Source organism: Sceloporus undulatus, chromosome 2 (assembly GCF_019175285.1).
Source record: "Sceloporus undulatus isolate JIND9_A2432 ecotype Alabama chromosome 2, SceUnd_v1.1, whole genome shotgun sequence".
NCBI lineage: Eukaryota > Metazoa > Chordata > Lepidosauria > Squamata > Phrynosomatidae > Sceloporus > Sceloporus undulatus.
The window spans coordinates 290,719,212-290,733,676 of NC_056523.1; the positions used below are offsets into that span (position 1 = coordinate 290,719,212).

At 41.7% G+C, this 14,465-nt stretch overlaps 1 protein-coding gene across 2 annotated transcripts in view; it reads left to right on the top strand.

Annotated features, from left to right (window-relative positions):
- The first annotated feature begins 1,153 nt into the window (after window positions 1-1,153).
- Window positions 1,154-14,465, top strand: part of IQGAP2 (IQ motif containing GTPase activating protein 2) — a 192,794-nt gene continuing 179,482 nt past the window's right edge. The window contains exon 1 of one of the 2 annotated variants that reach the window (XM_042448191.1): window positions 1,154-1,692. In XM_042448191.1, the coding sequence (XP_042304125.1) occupies window positions 1,641-1,692 (52 nt within the window). In that variant the 5' untranslated portion in view covers window positions 1,154-1,640. The remainder of the gene's footprint in view (window positions 1,693-14,465) is intronic. The other variant, XM_042448192.1, reaches the window with a different exon arrangement.

Below are 14,465 nucleotides of genomic sequence, written 5' to 3' on the forward strand. Positions count from 1 at the left end.
CCTAAACTGTTCCCGATGCAAAACATGAAAACGTCTTGAGAGATTCAGTATTCTCTCCCTACATAGGAACCTGTGGCTTCCCAAAGGAAGAAGGCATGCTGAGTTCCAAGGAAACATCTTTTTTGAATTGCTGATGGACACTAAATTCCCTTGACTTTGAGAATCTCCCAGCGACCCCATGGTCAAAAAAGGGGGAGGTGCTTGCCCGCAGATAGCCCTCCTTACCACCTGAACTAAGACCAGAAACAGAAAATGCAGGCCTATGACTAACATCTTCCATTTCTTTCTCCTGTTTGCCTGAAGAAGTCAGCGTGACTTTGAACACTTGCAACATGTCATTGCGCATTTGGGTTGGCTCAATAAAGATATCATTGGCCTCATTCCCACTTGCGGATAAATCAGTGTGCAATCCGAATTGATGGATTGATTTGACATCGGATCGTGATTCCCAGTACATTTGCCCCAATCGCATTTTCTGTCAGGTTATCACATCAAAATAACCCACTTTTGGTTCCCGTTCATGAATGAATCGATTCAAAATGATTTGTTTCCAGCCGGCCGAAGGGGAAATTTGAATCAATTCCGATCCGCTTGTGGTTCACACTTGTGCAGAATTGATTTATCAAGAAGGAAGCGGGGGAAAAAAACAGTGTCAAAAAGACATGGGTTAAATGGGTCTAGTGCTTGCCCCCCTTTCTGGAATCGCTTGAGCGACTTGGATTATGTGGGAACCAGGGTTGCTTGAACCAGTTCGAACTGAATCACGATCCGGTTTAAAAGGTAGTGGGAATGAAGCCATTGTTTGGCTGTTATTGGGTTTGCTGTATGGCCAACATGGCTACCCCTAGATGTTTTTAACAAACGTTTCTGCAAAGCTGAGAAGCCACACACACACACAAAGCAAGGGAAGGCGAGGAGGGTAAGAGGATGTAACCTGTGGCCATGCAACATAAAAAGGGGCACAAGTAAGGGAGCTAAGTAGAAAAGAAAAAGAGAGCAAGCCCTCAGCTTGGAAGCTCCTTGAGGCCAAACTGAGGAGGAGGAGGAGGAGGGGGCTTCCCGCCCAAAGGGTTTCCTTGCTGCAGACGACAGGGGTCGCTGTGGAGCAAAGACCCCCCCCCCTTTCTCCCCAAGTGAATAATGGGGCTTGGGACAGAAGAGAAAGAAAGAAAGAGAGGAAACGCTGTGAGGGAGGAGAGGCGAGCTCCCTAGCCCTGAGCCAGGCGCCTTCTGCTTCTCCTCCTTGGCCTCTGCGGGGGAGGGAGCCAGGTGGCCCAAAGGGACGAGCCTCGGGGGAGGAAGGACTAACTCAAGAGAGGGAAAGGGAAAGGCTCAGGAGAGCAGAGCCATCGCCACCGCCTCCCTGAACTTCTTTGGGAGAAGCGGGACCACCATTGCCTTCACCACCACTGAGGCTCCCTGGGGAAGCAGCACCAGTGAGTGAGTGAGTGTGTGTGTGTGTGTGTGTGTGTGTGTGTGCAGTGAGGACAAGAGGCTCCCCCTACTGTGTGTGTCTCTCGCTCTCGCTCTCTCAATCCTTTGCGCATTTGGAGAGGCGGAGGCTGCCGGACGGACGCGTAAAAAGCCCTCCTCGGGAGTCGGAGGCGGCTGCTCCCCGAAGTTTGTTCTCCTCGGCCAGGATGCACCAAGAGGAGCCCTCCTCGCCGGCCTTGCAGAGACCCCGCTATGGCTGTAAGTTTGCCTTGGCTCCAACAAATGAAAATAAAAGTCATGGAGCACCTGGGCTGGAAAGGCGGAAAGTTTGTGGGGGAGTGTTTCTTCTCTCCTTTTGCACTTCCTTTCCCAGGTGCTTTGAGATGTGGGCGATCTCCAGTGAGAGAGAGAGGAAGGAAGGAAGGGGAGGGGAGCTCTGGTCTCCACAGTTTGGGAGGGGGGGAGGGAGAGGGAAACACCTGGGAAAGCCTTCCTCCTCCTACATGTAATGTGTGTGTGTGGAGGGGGGCAGACCCCTTCGCCAAGCCAAAGGGCTGCTGGGGGTTACCTGAGGGGGCTTGGAGAAGGGGTCTGCCCCCCTCCACACACACACACACACACTCTGGATGTAGCAGGAAGGCTTTCCCAGGTCAAGGTGTCAGCCACAAGCAGCTTTAACAGATGTCCTGTAATCTCTCTCAAGCCTTCCCAAAGCTTGGGAAATAGAGAATCTCCTTCCTAGCTTTCAGGGGAATCCTTTTGCTCCAAGGAGCCTCTGGGTGGTTGTTGTAGATGGCACACTTTAAGGTGGGGTTTTTTTTTTAGCCTCCTGGAACCAAGTGGCGTGCAGAATTCAAAGCTATAGCCGTGTTAGTCTGTACAGTTTAGTATGTAGAGAGATCTTGCAGCATCTCTGAGACTCACTGAAAGAAAGAAATGGGCAGCATGAGCTTTCCTAGCCTACTTCCTCAGATGCATTCACCAAATGCATCTGAGGAAGTAGGCTGAAGTCTAGGAAAGCTCATGCTGCCCATTTCTTTCCTTCAGTGAGTCACTAAGGTGCTGCAAGATTTCTCCGCTAGTTGCACACAGTTAGTTTTGGAGAGTCATGTATGAAGAAATATACGCTGCTTGGAGTTTGTTTTGGAGGGTTGAGTATGAAGAAATGTGGGCCAGCGCCTCTGTCGTTTTTGCTGTGTTGCCTTCAAGGTGTTTCCGATTTATGGCAACCCTAAGGCAGTATCATTATGTTGTAATTATTATGCCAGTTTGCCTTAAGAAGGGAGGGGATAGTGGAATTTACTTTATTGTATTATATGGTCTTTTACTGATGTAAGCCACCTCAATCTTTTTGAAGAGGCAGGATAGAAATAAATGTTATTATCATGAGGTTTTCTTGGCAAGTTTATTCAGAGAGGGGGTGTCATTGCCCTCCTCTGAGGCTGAGAGAGTGTGACTTGATCAAGGTCACCCAGTAGGTTTACATGGCCAAGCCAGGATTCAAACCCTGGCCTCCTAGAACCCTAGTCCAATGCTCAAACCACGACACCACGCTGGCTCTGTATAGTTTCCAAGATACCTTCTGACAAGATTCAAAATGCTAGCAAACCAAATCATATCATCATGAGAGGTAATGTCCGTTGCTGCCTTATGCAGATTTGTTTTGAAGAAAATCCTAACAGTCTGCTTTACAGATTAACAGTGAAATCCTCTAAAGGTAATTTAGAGTAGGTCCCACTGAGTTCATTTCCTGAGATATACTGCAGGGTGGGGGCTTCATGCAGGATTTTGTTCATGTTTTGGAATGTGTAGAGATCAGGGTTCAGTTCCCCACCCAGCCATGGAAACCCACTGGGTGACCTTAGGCAAGTCACACTCTCTCAGCTCAGGAGAAGGCAATGGCAAACCTCCTCTGAACAAATCTTGCCAAGAAAACCCACACAGGGGACAATTGGAAGTATAAACGATGATTAACCCGTGATAATCCCACAATTGCGTTAATGATTTTCACATGACGTTGGGGTGAAACATGATTAAAGTGCCATTAACCCGTGAATAACCAGGCAAGAAACAGCAGCAAATCATTCACTGGATTTTCCTGTGAATGACTTTTTGCTGTTTATTGTCTGGTTATTCCCTGGTTATTCCCAGGATAATGGATCTTGTGTTAATGTCATTTTAATCTTGTTTTAATGTCAGTTGTACAATTTTCATGGGTTAATCACTGTTTAAACTCCACATCCCCCCCCCCCTATGATAAACTCCTATGAGTGGTTCACCTTAGGGTTGCCATGCGTTCGAAATAATTTGGAGGCACATAACAGCAACAAAGTCTCTCTGTGTTAATCATGAACAAAATGGGTATATGCTTGAAGACACAGTTAAAGAGCCTTTTATATGCTTTCAAAATGGAGCAGCCCTTTACTATTTTATGAGATCATTATGCATTTGAAAATTCCCTCTTACAAGGTGTAACTTCCATGGCATGTTGTGTTGATGGTTTAAATGGTATCCTGCCTCCAATGTATGCATTTTTTTTAAAAAAAAAACCAACTTGTTCCATGTGTTCTTTCCCCATAATTCCTCCTTCTGTTAGGGATTCAGACCCATGTGAAGGAATTGTTCTTCTGGATTTATCTGACAAGGGTTGAAAACTTGCACATTTCATTACAAATCTTTGCTGTTCCATGTCATTGATAAGGTTGAAAATGCTGTGGTGTTGATTTTTCCCCCTGTAAAGTTTGTGTGAACTTCAGTACTGTAAGTGTGCTGAGAATTCTGTTAAAGTGCCTTGTCAGTACTTCCTTGGCAGGGAGGAGTCTTGGCAATTAACCATTCTTTAGTAAAATCTTGCCCATTGTTGCAGCTGCTTACCACACCAGATGAGCTACCACACTTGTGGCACCCTAATATGTATCTCATACTCTGAACACTCCCATTCCTTGTCCCATACTCCCCTCCTGGATGCTTCAAAAAAGCATTTAAAAACACAAGAATTGATATTCTAATTGCCAGCCCTGGTTGGCAGTCTCAAATGTGGCTTGGATCATAAAGCATGAACCACATTCGTAGCCTTGCTCTAATATCCCACTCAGGAGGTGTTCTGAGTGATTTTTTTATGAACACCTACAAAGTGCTTGTTTGAGAACACCATTGATCAGGGGTATTCTCTTGTGAGTTGGCCAGTTTCTTTACAAGTTTTGAACTGGCAAGCAGTTTGGCTGGGCATTCGCTTCTATTTTTTAATCACACAAATAACATGAGACAAAGGCATGCTGGGCTAATGTCCCTCTTCCACCTCCTGCCCAGTCTAAACCTAAATTATATCACCTGTTGCTAATGTCTCCAAAGAAAGAGGCTAGAAATTCTGGTTAAGGTGTGTGCTGTTTTTCTTTGGCAATGATTGCCCACACAGAGAATGCCACATGGCTCTATGGCAGAAGTTCAGAGTCCTCCTTCAGAGTGAGCCAGGAAGTGGTTTGAAAAAAGATGTACCTTTCTGACTGATAGTAGTGTTAGAGCTGAAAACAGAGGAAACAGTTGTTCTTCTTTGGCAGAGACCAGCTATGGGAGCAGTTTCAACAGCAGATTTTAGCCAAGCCCTGTTTATTTTCAGGTGCATTCAATGCTGTGCATAGTATTACTAATGGTAGTAAAGTGGTGTACAAAGATAGAATCCCACAGTCATGGGGTATAACCCAAAAGTGTGCTACAAAGAGAACACTGTTTAATATTATATGTGATCGACAAAGAAAATAAGCTCAAAGTACTGCCTTGTCTTTGCCAATCCTCCTGGACTTGCACCTCATTTTCCTATAACCTTACTGCACCTTGTCTAATGGTGCAACAAGTATGTGCTGACACACACACATTTCCTGACAATTTTAAATGTTTGAATGTTACTATCACGAGAAGTAAAAGCACATTAAACCCCCAGCAGAACCATTTCTTCAAACATTCTGAAACATTCTGTAGCATTGTGTTTTACATCCCCCAAATTACATTGTAAACCACAAGACCAGAACTAATTTATATTGCCCTAACGAACAACTTGGTGGATTTTCCATTTGCAGTAAAAATGGATGTACTGTACTTACAATTAGACTGTAGCTTCACTAGAGTGTGTAGTTGACCTTTATGAAGGTCAGCAAATTATTGTTCATATGTGTGTGTGTGTGTGTGTGTTGTGTGCCTTCAAAATGTTTGATTTATGGTGACTCCATCATGCGGTTTTCTTGGGCGGGTTACAGACCGCCATTTGGGACGTCCTTAGGATGTCCCAGTTTAAAAAAGGGGCGTCTCTTCTAGATGCCCCTACTCCTGTTACAGACTCTGCCCGTAACAAATGGCAGCAGCCGTTCCACACGGCTGCTGCCATTTTGACGTCTTGGACGCCTAGCGTCCAGATGTGTCGCGGCGGAAGTGACGCTGCGAAAGCGTGCCTTGCGCTTTGCAGCACCACTTCTGGGGCCCAGGAAGGAGCGCGATTTCCACGCTCCTTCCTCGCAGCGTCCAGGAGTCCCAGGTTTAGAAGCTGTGGCTCCCGGACGCTGCAAGCGGCACTGGCAGCAGGCCGCCGCAGTTTGGCGGTCTGTAACGCGCCTTAGAAAGATTTGTTCAGAGGAGGTTTGTCATTGCCTTCCCCTGAGGCTGAGAGCATGTGACTTGTCCAAGGTCCCTCAGTGGGTTACATGGGTGAGCTAGGAACTGAACTCTGGTCTCCAGAGATGTAATCCAACACTCAAACCACTTCGCCTCACTGGCTCTCCATTGTTCATATGGTGATACCTTAATCCTCAAAATGTATCATATTTATTTGATATGACACCAAGGAAAATAAAAAGCAGGGTCTGGCAAGTATACATATGCCATATACTTTTTAATGTGCATGCACATGTTATAGATATATGTTAAAAACACTGTGCATGAAACAACCTTCATCTTGAGTTGATCACAATAATTCATCAAGTACATAGAAAATCTGAGACTTTTAAGTGCCAGCCTCTTGTGATCTTAAATTCTATGCTACGATTTGCCCCTTTTCACTTGCTGCTCCTCACTCCTGGAACCTTCTTTCCCTGTGAGCAAGGGCCATCACTTCTTTAATCAGCTTCAAAACGGAGTTGAAGACCATTCTGTTCAGAGAAGCATTCCCAGGCATTGCATAATTGTCACTTGCTATTTGATGTTCTTTTTTGTTGCCTGTTTTATTGAACCTTTTCCTGTATTGCTATGTATTTTATATGTATTATCCTATTATTTCTTAGATTGTATGCCATAGGCAGGTTTACTCTTTTATATTTATTGTTTTTATATACAGCACTGTGCAAATCTACAGCGCTATATAAATAATAATAATAATAATAATAATAATAATAATAATAATATGCTCTGTTACTGAATCAATACCAATATAGTGGCATTTATATTTTGTGAAACTGATGTTGCTTCATTGTGAAGGTGTGTGCTGTCTGCTTCTCTTTGCTAATATGTTTTCAAATTCATTTGCTGTGGCTGGAGTCACAGGAATCACAAAGTAGTAGGAGAAAATGTAAAATACAGCGGGCAAAGTATCTTTTTGCCTAACCTATCTAACAGGACTATTGTGAAGATAGAATGGTGCTGTGAAGGAAGACCCATAAAAACTGTCTACCACTTTTTCTTGGAACAATGGAATGCAGATGTAGTTAATATGATGATGATGATGATGATGATGATATAGCAGTATGGATGCAGTATGAGAGTGAAGTTTTTTTGTTTTTGTTTTAATTGCATGCATTCCTCTGCCTTATTCTAATGCTTATCCCCAAGATACAGTAAACCATGGATGATTTGGCAGGCCACACATTTTGGTGTTACTGGGTCTCTTGAGCTGGGGAGAAAGTGAATCATGACTTCAAAGTCAGGCCTCAGGCTCTTTCCCTTTCCTGCTTTCACTATGCAGGGAAGGTGGGGGAACACTTAACATACTCAGTTGATATTTCAGGAACCAGCAGATCCCTGACCTTGAGAATCAGGCAGCACCTGTGTGCACAGGCTGGGTGTGAAGCCAGTTTTTACTCCTGCTTCATCTTTCTTGGTCAGGGACATTGAGAGAAGAGCAAAGGCATTGAGCCACAATTTTGAAGCAAAGATTCTATTACTTTCCTTTCTACTTTCTGAAATTCTCTGTGCTGGAAATTCCCCAGGGAAGTCAATTCCTGCTCTCCGTCTTCCATTGTCTTTTTTGTTTTTTATCTGATTCTTTCAACAGTCTGTTGCTTAGTTCTTCTCAGCTGTAGGCTTTTTCTAGACTTTTTCTAGACAGTATGAACATAAACAATCTACAGTTTCCTTTTGTTCTCCCCCCCCCCCAATTGAATCAGAAGTGGGGAAATTAGCAGACCTCTAATTGTGTAGAGATTTTTTTTCTATCCACCCCAAAGAAAAAGTATCAAAAAAGGTCCTGTTTTTCAGCTTAATGTAAAACAGGGGTAGGCAACCTTTTTGAGCCAGGGGCCGGGTTGCTGTCCCTCAGACAACTGGGGGGCTGAAGTAAAAAAATAATTAAATAATTTAAAATAAATAAATATATAAATAAACCGGGACAAATGTAGGACAAAATTTTCAAATGGAGAACACTTTGTTTAAAAATAATGGAGGACATGTGAAAAAATTTGCTGATTTTTTAAAAAAAATGTTAATATAAATACATGTTTCAGAGGCTTCTATAGACAATTACCCCCCAAAGGCCCCGGCGGCAATCGGCGGCAGGACTGGGCTGGGGCCGGTCCCAAGGCCTCGCCGGGCCGGATTAGGCCCGCGGGCCACAGGTTGCCTACCCCTGATGTAAAAGATTCCACATCTGACAGTGAGATTAGTTACTCTGTGTAGTATTTTTAGTGCAAAATGCTTTTGATATCGGCAACGATTTTGTGAATGAACTGTCAGGGATGATGGGAGTTGTAGCTCTTCACCTCTGGCTTGAACTCACCACCTGGTTGTGCACCACACTGACCAGTTTTGGCCAGTGGTTATAGCTTAGCAGAGTTACAGAGAATAGGCTGAAGACCCTGACAAACTCTCCAAGCCTTCTCACTCTTGCTTCCACAGAAGTCTTCACCCTTCTTCAGGATCCAGCTGGCTCTTGTAGCTTCACCCAAGACACCAGACAACTCAGTAGTCTTAAATAAAAGATTTACTTTATTCTACTATATACAGCTCCAAAACTATCCAACACAACTCCAACAATACTATACTCCTCACTATCCACTACTACTACCCACTCTACAACCCACAAAATACATTGGGATGCATAGTCATTATTATAGTCAATGCATGGTACCACCCACTGTTGTCTGTTTTCACCCAGTAGACGTGTACACCATTCTCATTGGTTCTCTTGGTTCATCCTACAATTAGTGATTTCATCATCTCAGCCTTGACCACTTAACAATTGTCAGGTGTGTCCAATTATCCACTTTACATTTCTTGTCCTTGGCATTCAGGACTTGTTAATTGTATTACCATTTACACCTGTGTGGTTCTCAATTGGCTTCTGCTGAGTCACCCTGACTCTCACATACATGTTTTATTTCATTTACTGTATATCCCATGTTGCTTTTTTCTTAACATGAACAGTGTTTATAATGTAATTATTACTGGCAGTACTATTTATTTATTTATGGTATTTATACCCCACCCTTCAGTCCTAATGGCTACCAGAGCAGCTTACAATTATTAGCAATGGTTTTGTGAATGAACAGTGTTTATAATGTAATTATTACTGGCAGTACTTTCAGCATTTAGTTTTTCCCTCTGATCTGACTATCTGTAAGCCATAAGTGTGTGGATAAAATAGAATCCTAGAGCTGGAAGAGACCACAAGGGCCATCAAGTTCTTCCTGCCATGCAGGAAGACACAATCAAAGGACCCCGACAGATGGCCATCCGGCCTCTGTTAAAACCCTCCAAAGAAGGAGACTCCACTCAGAGGCAGGGTGCTCTACTGTCAAACAGCATCACATGAAATAGGTTAGTAAGTTAACGAAAGCTCATCCTATAGTTAAGCTTATGACATAGGACTTCTTTTGTCTATCCAAGTTCATTATTAAAGAACATAAAAGGGAATGATGATGGATATACAGCCCAAGTGATACCACGACACAGGCTGCATCTGCACTGCAGAAATAATGCCATGGCTCAATGCTATGGAATTCTGGGATTTGCAGTTTTGTGAGATGGTTAGCCTTCTCTGTCAGAGAGCTCTGACACCACAACAAACTATAAATCCCAGGGGTTCCATATCATTGAGCCATGGCAGTTAAAGTGGTGTCAAATTGCATTATTTCTGCAGTGTAAGATGCAGCCACATGATCAAGAACATGATGTAGAGGTAAAGGCTTGTCCCAGTGGTTATGCTGTGTTTTGGTTGAACTCCTGAGCATCTCTGGAGCTCAACATGGCAAGATCTTGTCATATATCCTCCCACTCCCATTGGAGTAGTGGTCCTGGTTATTTCTGAATTTCAGAAAACAGGCTAAAGCTTGTGAACATGTATAAATAACAAAACAGAGATCTCAATTTTTCTTCTCCAAAGGAAAGTTAATCTTGCTGTGTTTCTCCTAAAACCTCTCATCTCCAGGAGGATTTTAAAATCTTTTACTGTGATTATATTTTAAATACATTTTAAGTTTTTTAGCTGCATTTAATAAGGTTTTAAATAATATTTAATTTATTATTTTTTAACTTTTTAAAATAAATGTTTTAGCTGGACCTTTCAAAAATTTTATTGGGGGAAATGTGGGATATAAATTCAATAAATAGATACATAAAATGGAGTCTGTAGCTCTATAGCCTGATTCTTACTGTGGTGGTAGGCTTGTTTCAGAGCTACATCAGTCTGCCAGCATTTGGAGGGTAGGAGGTCTAGATAGATGTGCTTCCTGGTTGTTTTCTCTTTGTAATGGAGGACTAGTTTTTCCTCTCCTATCTTTGAAGTGATAAAATGCAAACAGTGTTTTAGTGTTACAATGAGAATAATTCCAAGTATAGTTCTAAATGCAGTGTTACATTGGTGTTCCTTCACCCTGCTGTCCTGCAGTACTCAGTGCTGCTGAAAAATAACTCCAGAGTGTTTCTTAACCTTTCAGAGCCAGTTTTGAGAACTCACGGAAATCTGGAGTAGGGAGGTGGATAACTGCCTCCATTTCTGTTGGGACTCCAAATAGGTTGATGATGTTGTGTGCCTTGAAGTCATTTTAACTTATGGTGACCCTATAATGGGGTTTTCTTGGTAAGATTTTTTTCAAAAGGGCTTTGCCTTTGCCTTCCTTTGAGGCAGACAGAATGTCACCCAAGATCACCCATGGCCAAATGGGGATTCAAATCCTGGTCTCCAGAGTCCTATTCCAACACTCAAGCCACTACATCACCTTGTGTGTGTCTATATGTGCCTTCAGGTTGCCTGTCCACATATGGAGACCCCATGAATTTCATAGGGTTTTCTTAGGCAAGGAATACTCAGAGAAGTGGTTTTTCCAGTTCCTTCCTCTGCAATATAGCCTACAGCGCCTGGTATTTATTTGTGGTCTCCCATCAAAGTGCTAAGCAGAGGTCAGCACCCTGCTTAGCTTCCAAGATTCAGACAGGATCTGGTGCCTTCAGGGTATTTAGGCCCATATCCAAATTGGATACAACACATAGTTTGTTTTTGCCACAAATTGAAAAACTGGATTTTTGAAAATCTATACCCCACCTCTTCCACAAAGCTGTAACACAAGGCCGTTTAAAAGATTTTTTTAAAAATAAAAGTAAAAAGAAATTAAGATGTGAGATTATAGGGGGAAATTTGCATTTATTTTTGTATAACTATTGCAAATGATCTTTACTAGTACAATTACCGTATATGTTCAACTATAAATTTGCCTCATGTATAAGTCGAGGGCAGGTTTGGGGGCCAAACTTATGGATTTTGATATGATCCATGGATAAGTAGAAAGTAAAACTTAGAAGCATGTAACAAATGATCTAAATAACTTAGAAAATTTCAGCAGGCACAGTTGTTTGTGTTCACACAAAAGGCTGGATGGATGAGAGAGTAGAGGTGGATCAGTGCTTCCAGAACAGATTACACTCTTGCCTTTCACCGGGAGATGGTTCCTTTTCTAAAATAAGAGTTAAAGTACATAATTTATATTGACCCATGTATAAGCCGTTTTTTGGGTCAATTTTTAGACTAAAATTTCTAGTCTTATACATGAGTAGATACAGTATAAATGAATTTGGTTAACAAATAATCAGTGTCCTGGTGCATAATCTTCTTGGATATGTAGTCTGTCACCTTGGTAGTGTACCTCTGTTACGTTTAATACATGAACTACTGTGTACAATCGAAGGAGAAGTTCCCTGAATAAGTGCCACAGTTTTAGTAACAATTCAACAGTGTCACCCAGGCTCATGTTTCAATTTAAATATTACAGATTTTTTGACTTCCCATTGAGAATGGTATAAGTTCAATTCAAAGATATAGCCATGTTAGTTTGTAGAATCAGTACGTAGAGAGATCTTGTAGCACCTTTGAGACTAACTGAAAGAAAGAAATTGGCAGCATGAGCTTTCGTAGACTTCAACCTACTTCCTCAGATGCATTGACTTCCTCAGATGCAGATAGATATGTTCAAGTTAGTGATACTACTGAGACACTTTCGAAATCAAAGGCTTCTGTGCATAGATATACTCAAAGTGTAATAATGGGTAATGGAGGAGATTAGAAAGCATAAACACTTTATTTGAACATAGAAAGAAGTATTACATCAAATCATTTTATTGGTAAATCTAGCTGAGGTTGTCAATACTGACTAGCAGCAGCTGTCCAGAGTTTCAGAAAAGGATCTTTCTGAACCTAGCATTGGGCCTGAACAGACAGGCCAAAATAAAATTGTTTGGGTCACTTTGGAGGTATGCTGTTTAAATGATGCATGCATTCTAAGAGGCCAGGAGCTGTGCTAAAGCCATGCTCTAATCCAAAGGACTGGAGCGCAACTTTGGCACAACTTCTGGCCTCTTAAGATGTGTGTGTCATTTAAACAGCATACCTCCAAAGTGACCCGAAGCAGCTTTATTTTGGCCTGTCTGTTCAGGCCAATTGAGATGCAGGGATTGAGCCTCATATCTTTTGTGTGTAAAAAAGATGCTACCACTAAGATTTCAGGCATGATCCAGCCAAGAGACACATCTTAATTTCCCACTGATTTACACAGGAGTAGTGTAGGCACATTTGTACATTTGTCTTGGAAAGCAACACATTTTAAGCTTTCAACTTAAACCTGATTTGTAACCAGTGTTTGTAAATGTACTGTGGCTGGAATACACAGTTCACAAAATGAGTGTTTTCTAAAGGATTCAGTAGGTGATGATGAACACCTTTGTTCTTTTTAAAAAAAGTTTTGCTCTTTGTGTACTTTTTAGGTGTATACTTGGCAACTGCAGCTACTGTTTCTGCAAATATTTCTCAGCAAGGTAAAAGTATTGATTGCTTCAGTATTAACATCCAGCCACAATGTTTATCTTTACCCTTTTTCTACATAGTTACGGTAATCGCTAACTGCTGAATCAGTGTGGCAATATAATATTGTCTGATCTTTACGAAAGGAAAATGGCTTAAGCATCCATGGATGATCATAAACTCATAAAAGCAAAGGAAGTCATATTGGTCTGTAATAAAAATTCCAAAATCCCCAGTCAGTCTGTGTCTTAGTTGGGACCAACCAGAACATTACAGCATTGTGAGCAAACCTTTACATTCTCTAGAACTAGCCTTCAGACTGGATTTTCTGCCTCATTGGTCTGATTAAGAGTTATGGAGAATTTAAAAGCTTGGTCATGATTTTGTGACATTTTAGTTCGTTCATAGTTGATGACCATGATATTTGTTTACCTTGTAGACTATCACTACTACCTTTGCTTTTGTGTAACTTGGAGAATTCCAAATTCAAGCTAGCAGAAGTGGGATTCTGAAATTAGAGGGAAAGTTTTTCTGCCATCAGAATATGGGAACCCCCCCCCCCCCGCCCCCTTTGACAGTTACATTTCTTCCTGTTGCAAAGTAACGCTGCACAATTTGGCATCTGTGGACTTTTTTCACTGATATGTTTAAAATTAATCTGTAGCTTTGCTAATATCAAGACTGCCACATTCTCTTCACTTGTGTTCTCTGCTTAACAAGGAATCTGTTTGTTGAGCTTAGTTCTGGAGACACATCTGAGTAACTGCTGCACTGCATGTTTATTTGTTCCAGCATTCCTAGCTACAGTCTGAAACCTGCATGTTGCCTAGTAAATCCTGATCCATTTAAGACTGTAATCCTGTTCCTATTTACCTGGGAATAACTACTTCACAGAGAGCAATGGGACTTAATTCTGTATAAACATGGGAGTGTACTCTTAAGTCTGCTGTTGACCATGCCCCATCTTAAGACTGACTAAATACAGTTCTTGTTTCAGTATCAAGTCAGCTCCCCCTCTCCACAACATGAATTCTGGAGAAATTGTAACATCCCTGTTGTTCAATGAGCAATTCTCTGATCATGGGTTTCTTTAAAATTTAATATAATAGTCATTCCCTGTCCAACAAAATAGAGGTTTGTATACAGCAAAAAATAAAAGTCTAATAAATTAGGTGTTGTGGGAGGTTGAGTAGCTGCTTGACTTTTATTGGGGGTAGACATAATATCAGGTGATGCTAAATGTGTGTCTCTTTTATGGACCTTTACTGTATGGATTTATTGGTGACTTTTTGGGCAGAGTAATGTCCCACACTCTTTTGAATCAGGTATCTATTGTGTTATGATTGCTGTATTAATTGATTTTATAAACTAAGGATATAACAACATTAAATACATAGCATGCCATTTAGGATTTTTTTCACTTAAAGAATGAGAAATACATAATATGTGTTTAATTCTAATAGGCCATTTATTCTGAATGCTTCCCCTGAATGCTTTCTTCGTATGCAGAGAAGGTTAAACAGCGCAGTGGCATATGCTCAGTATA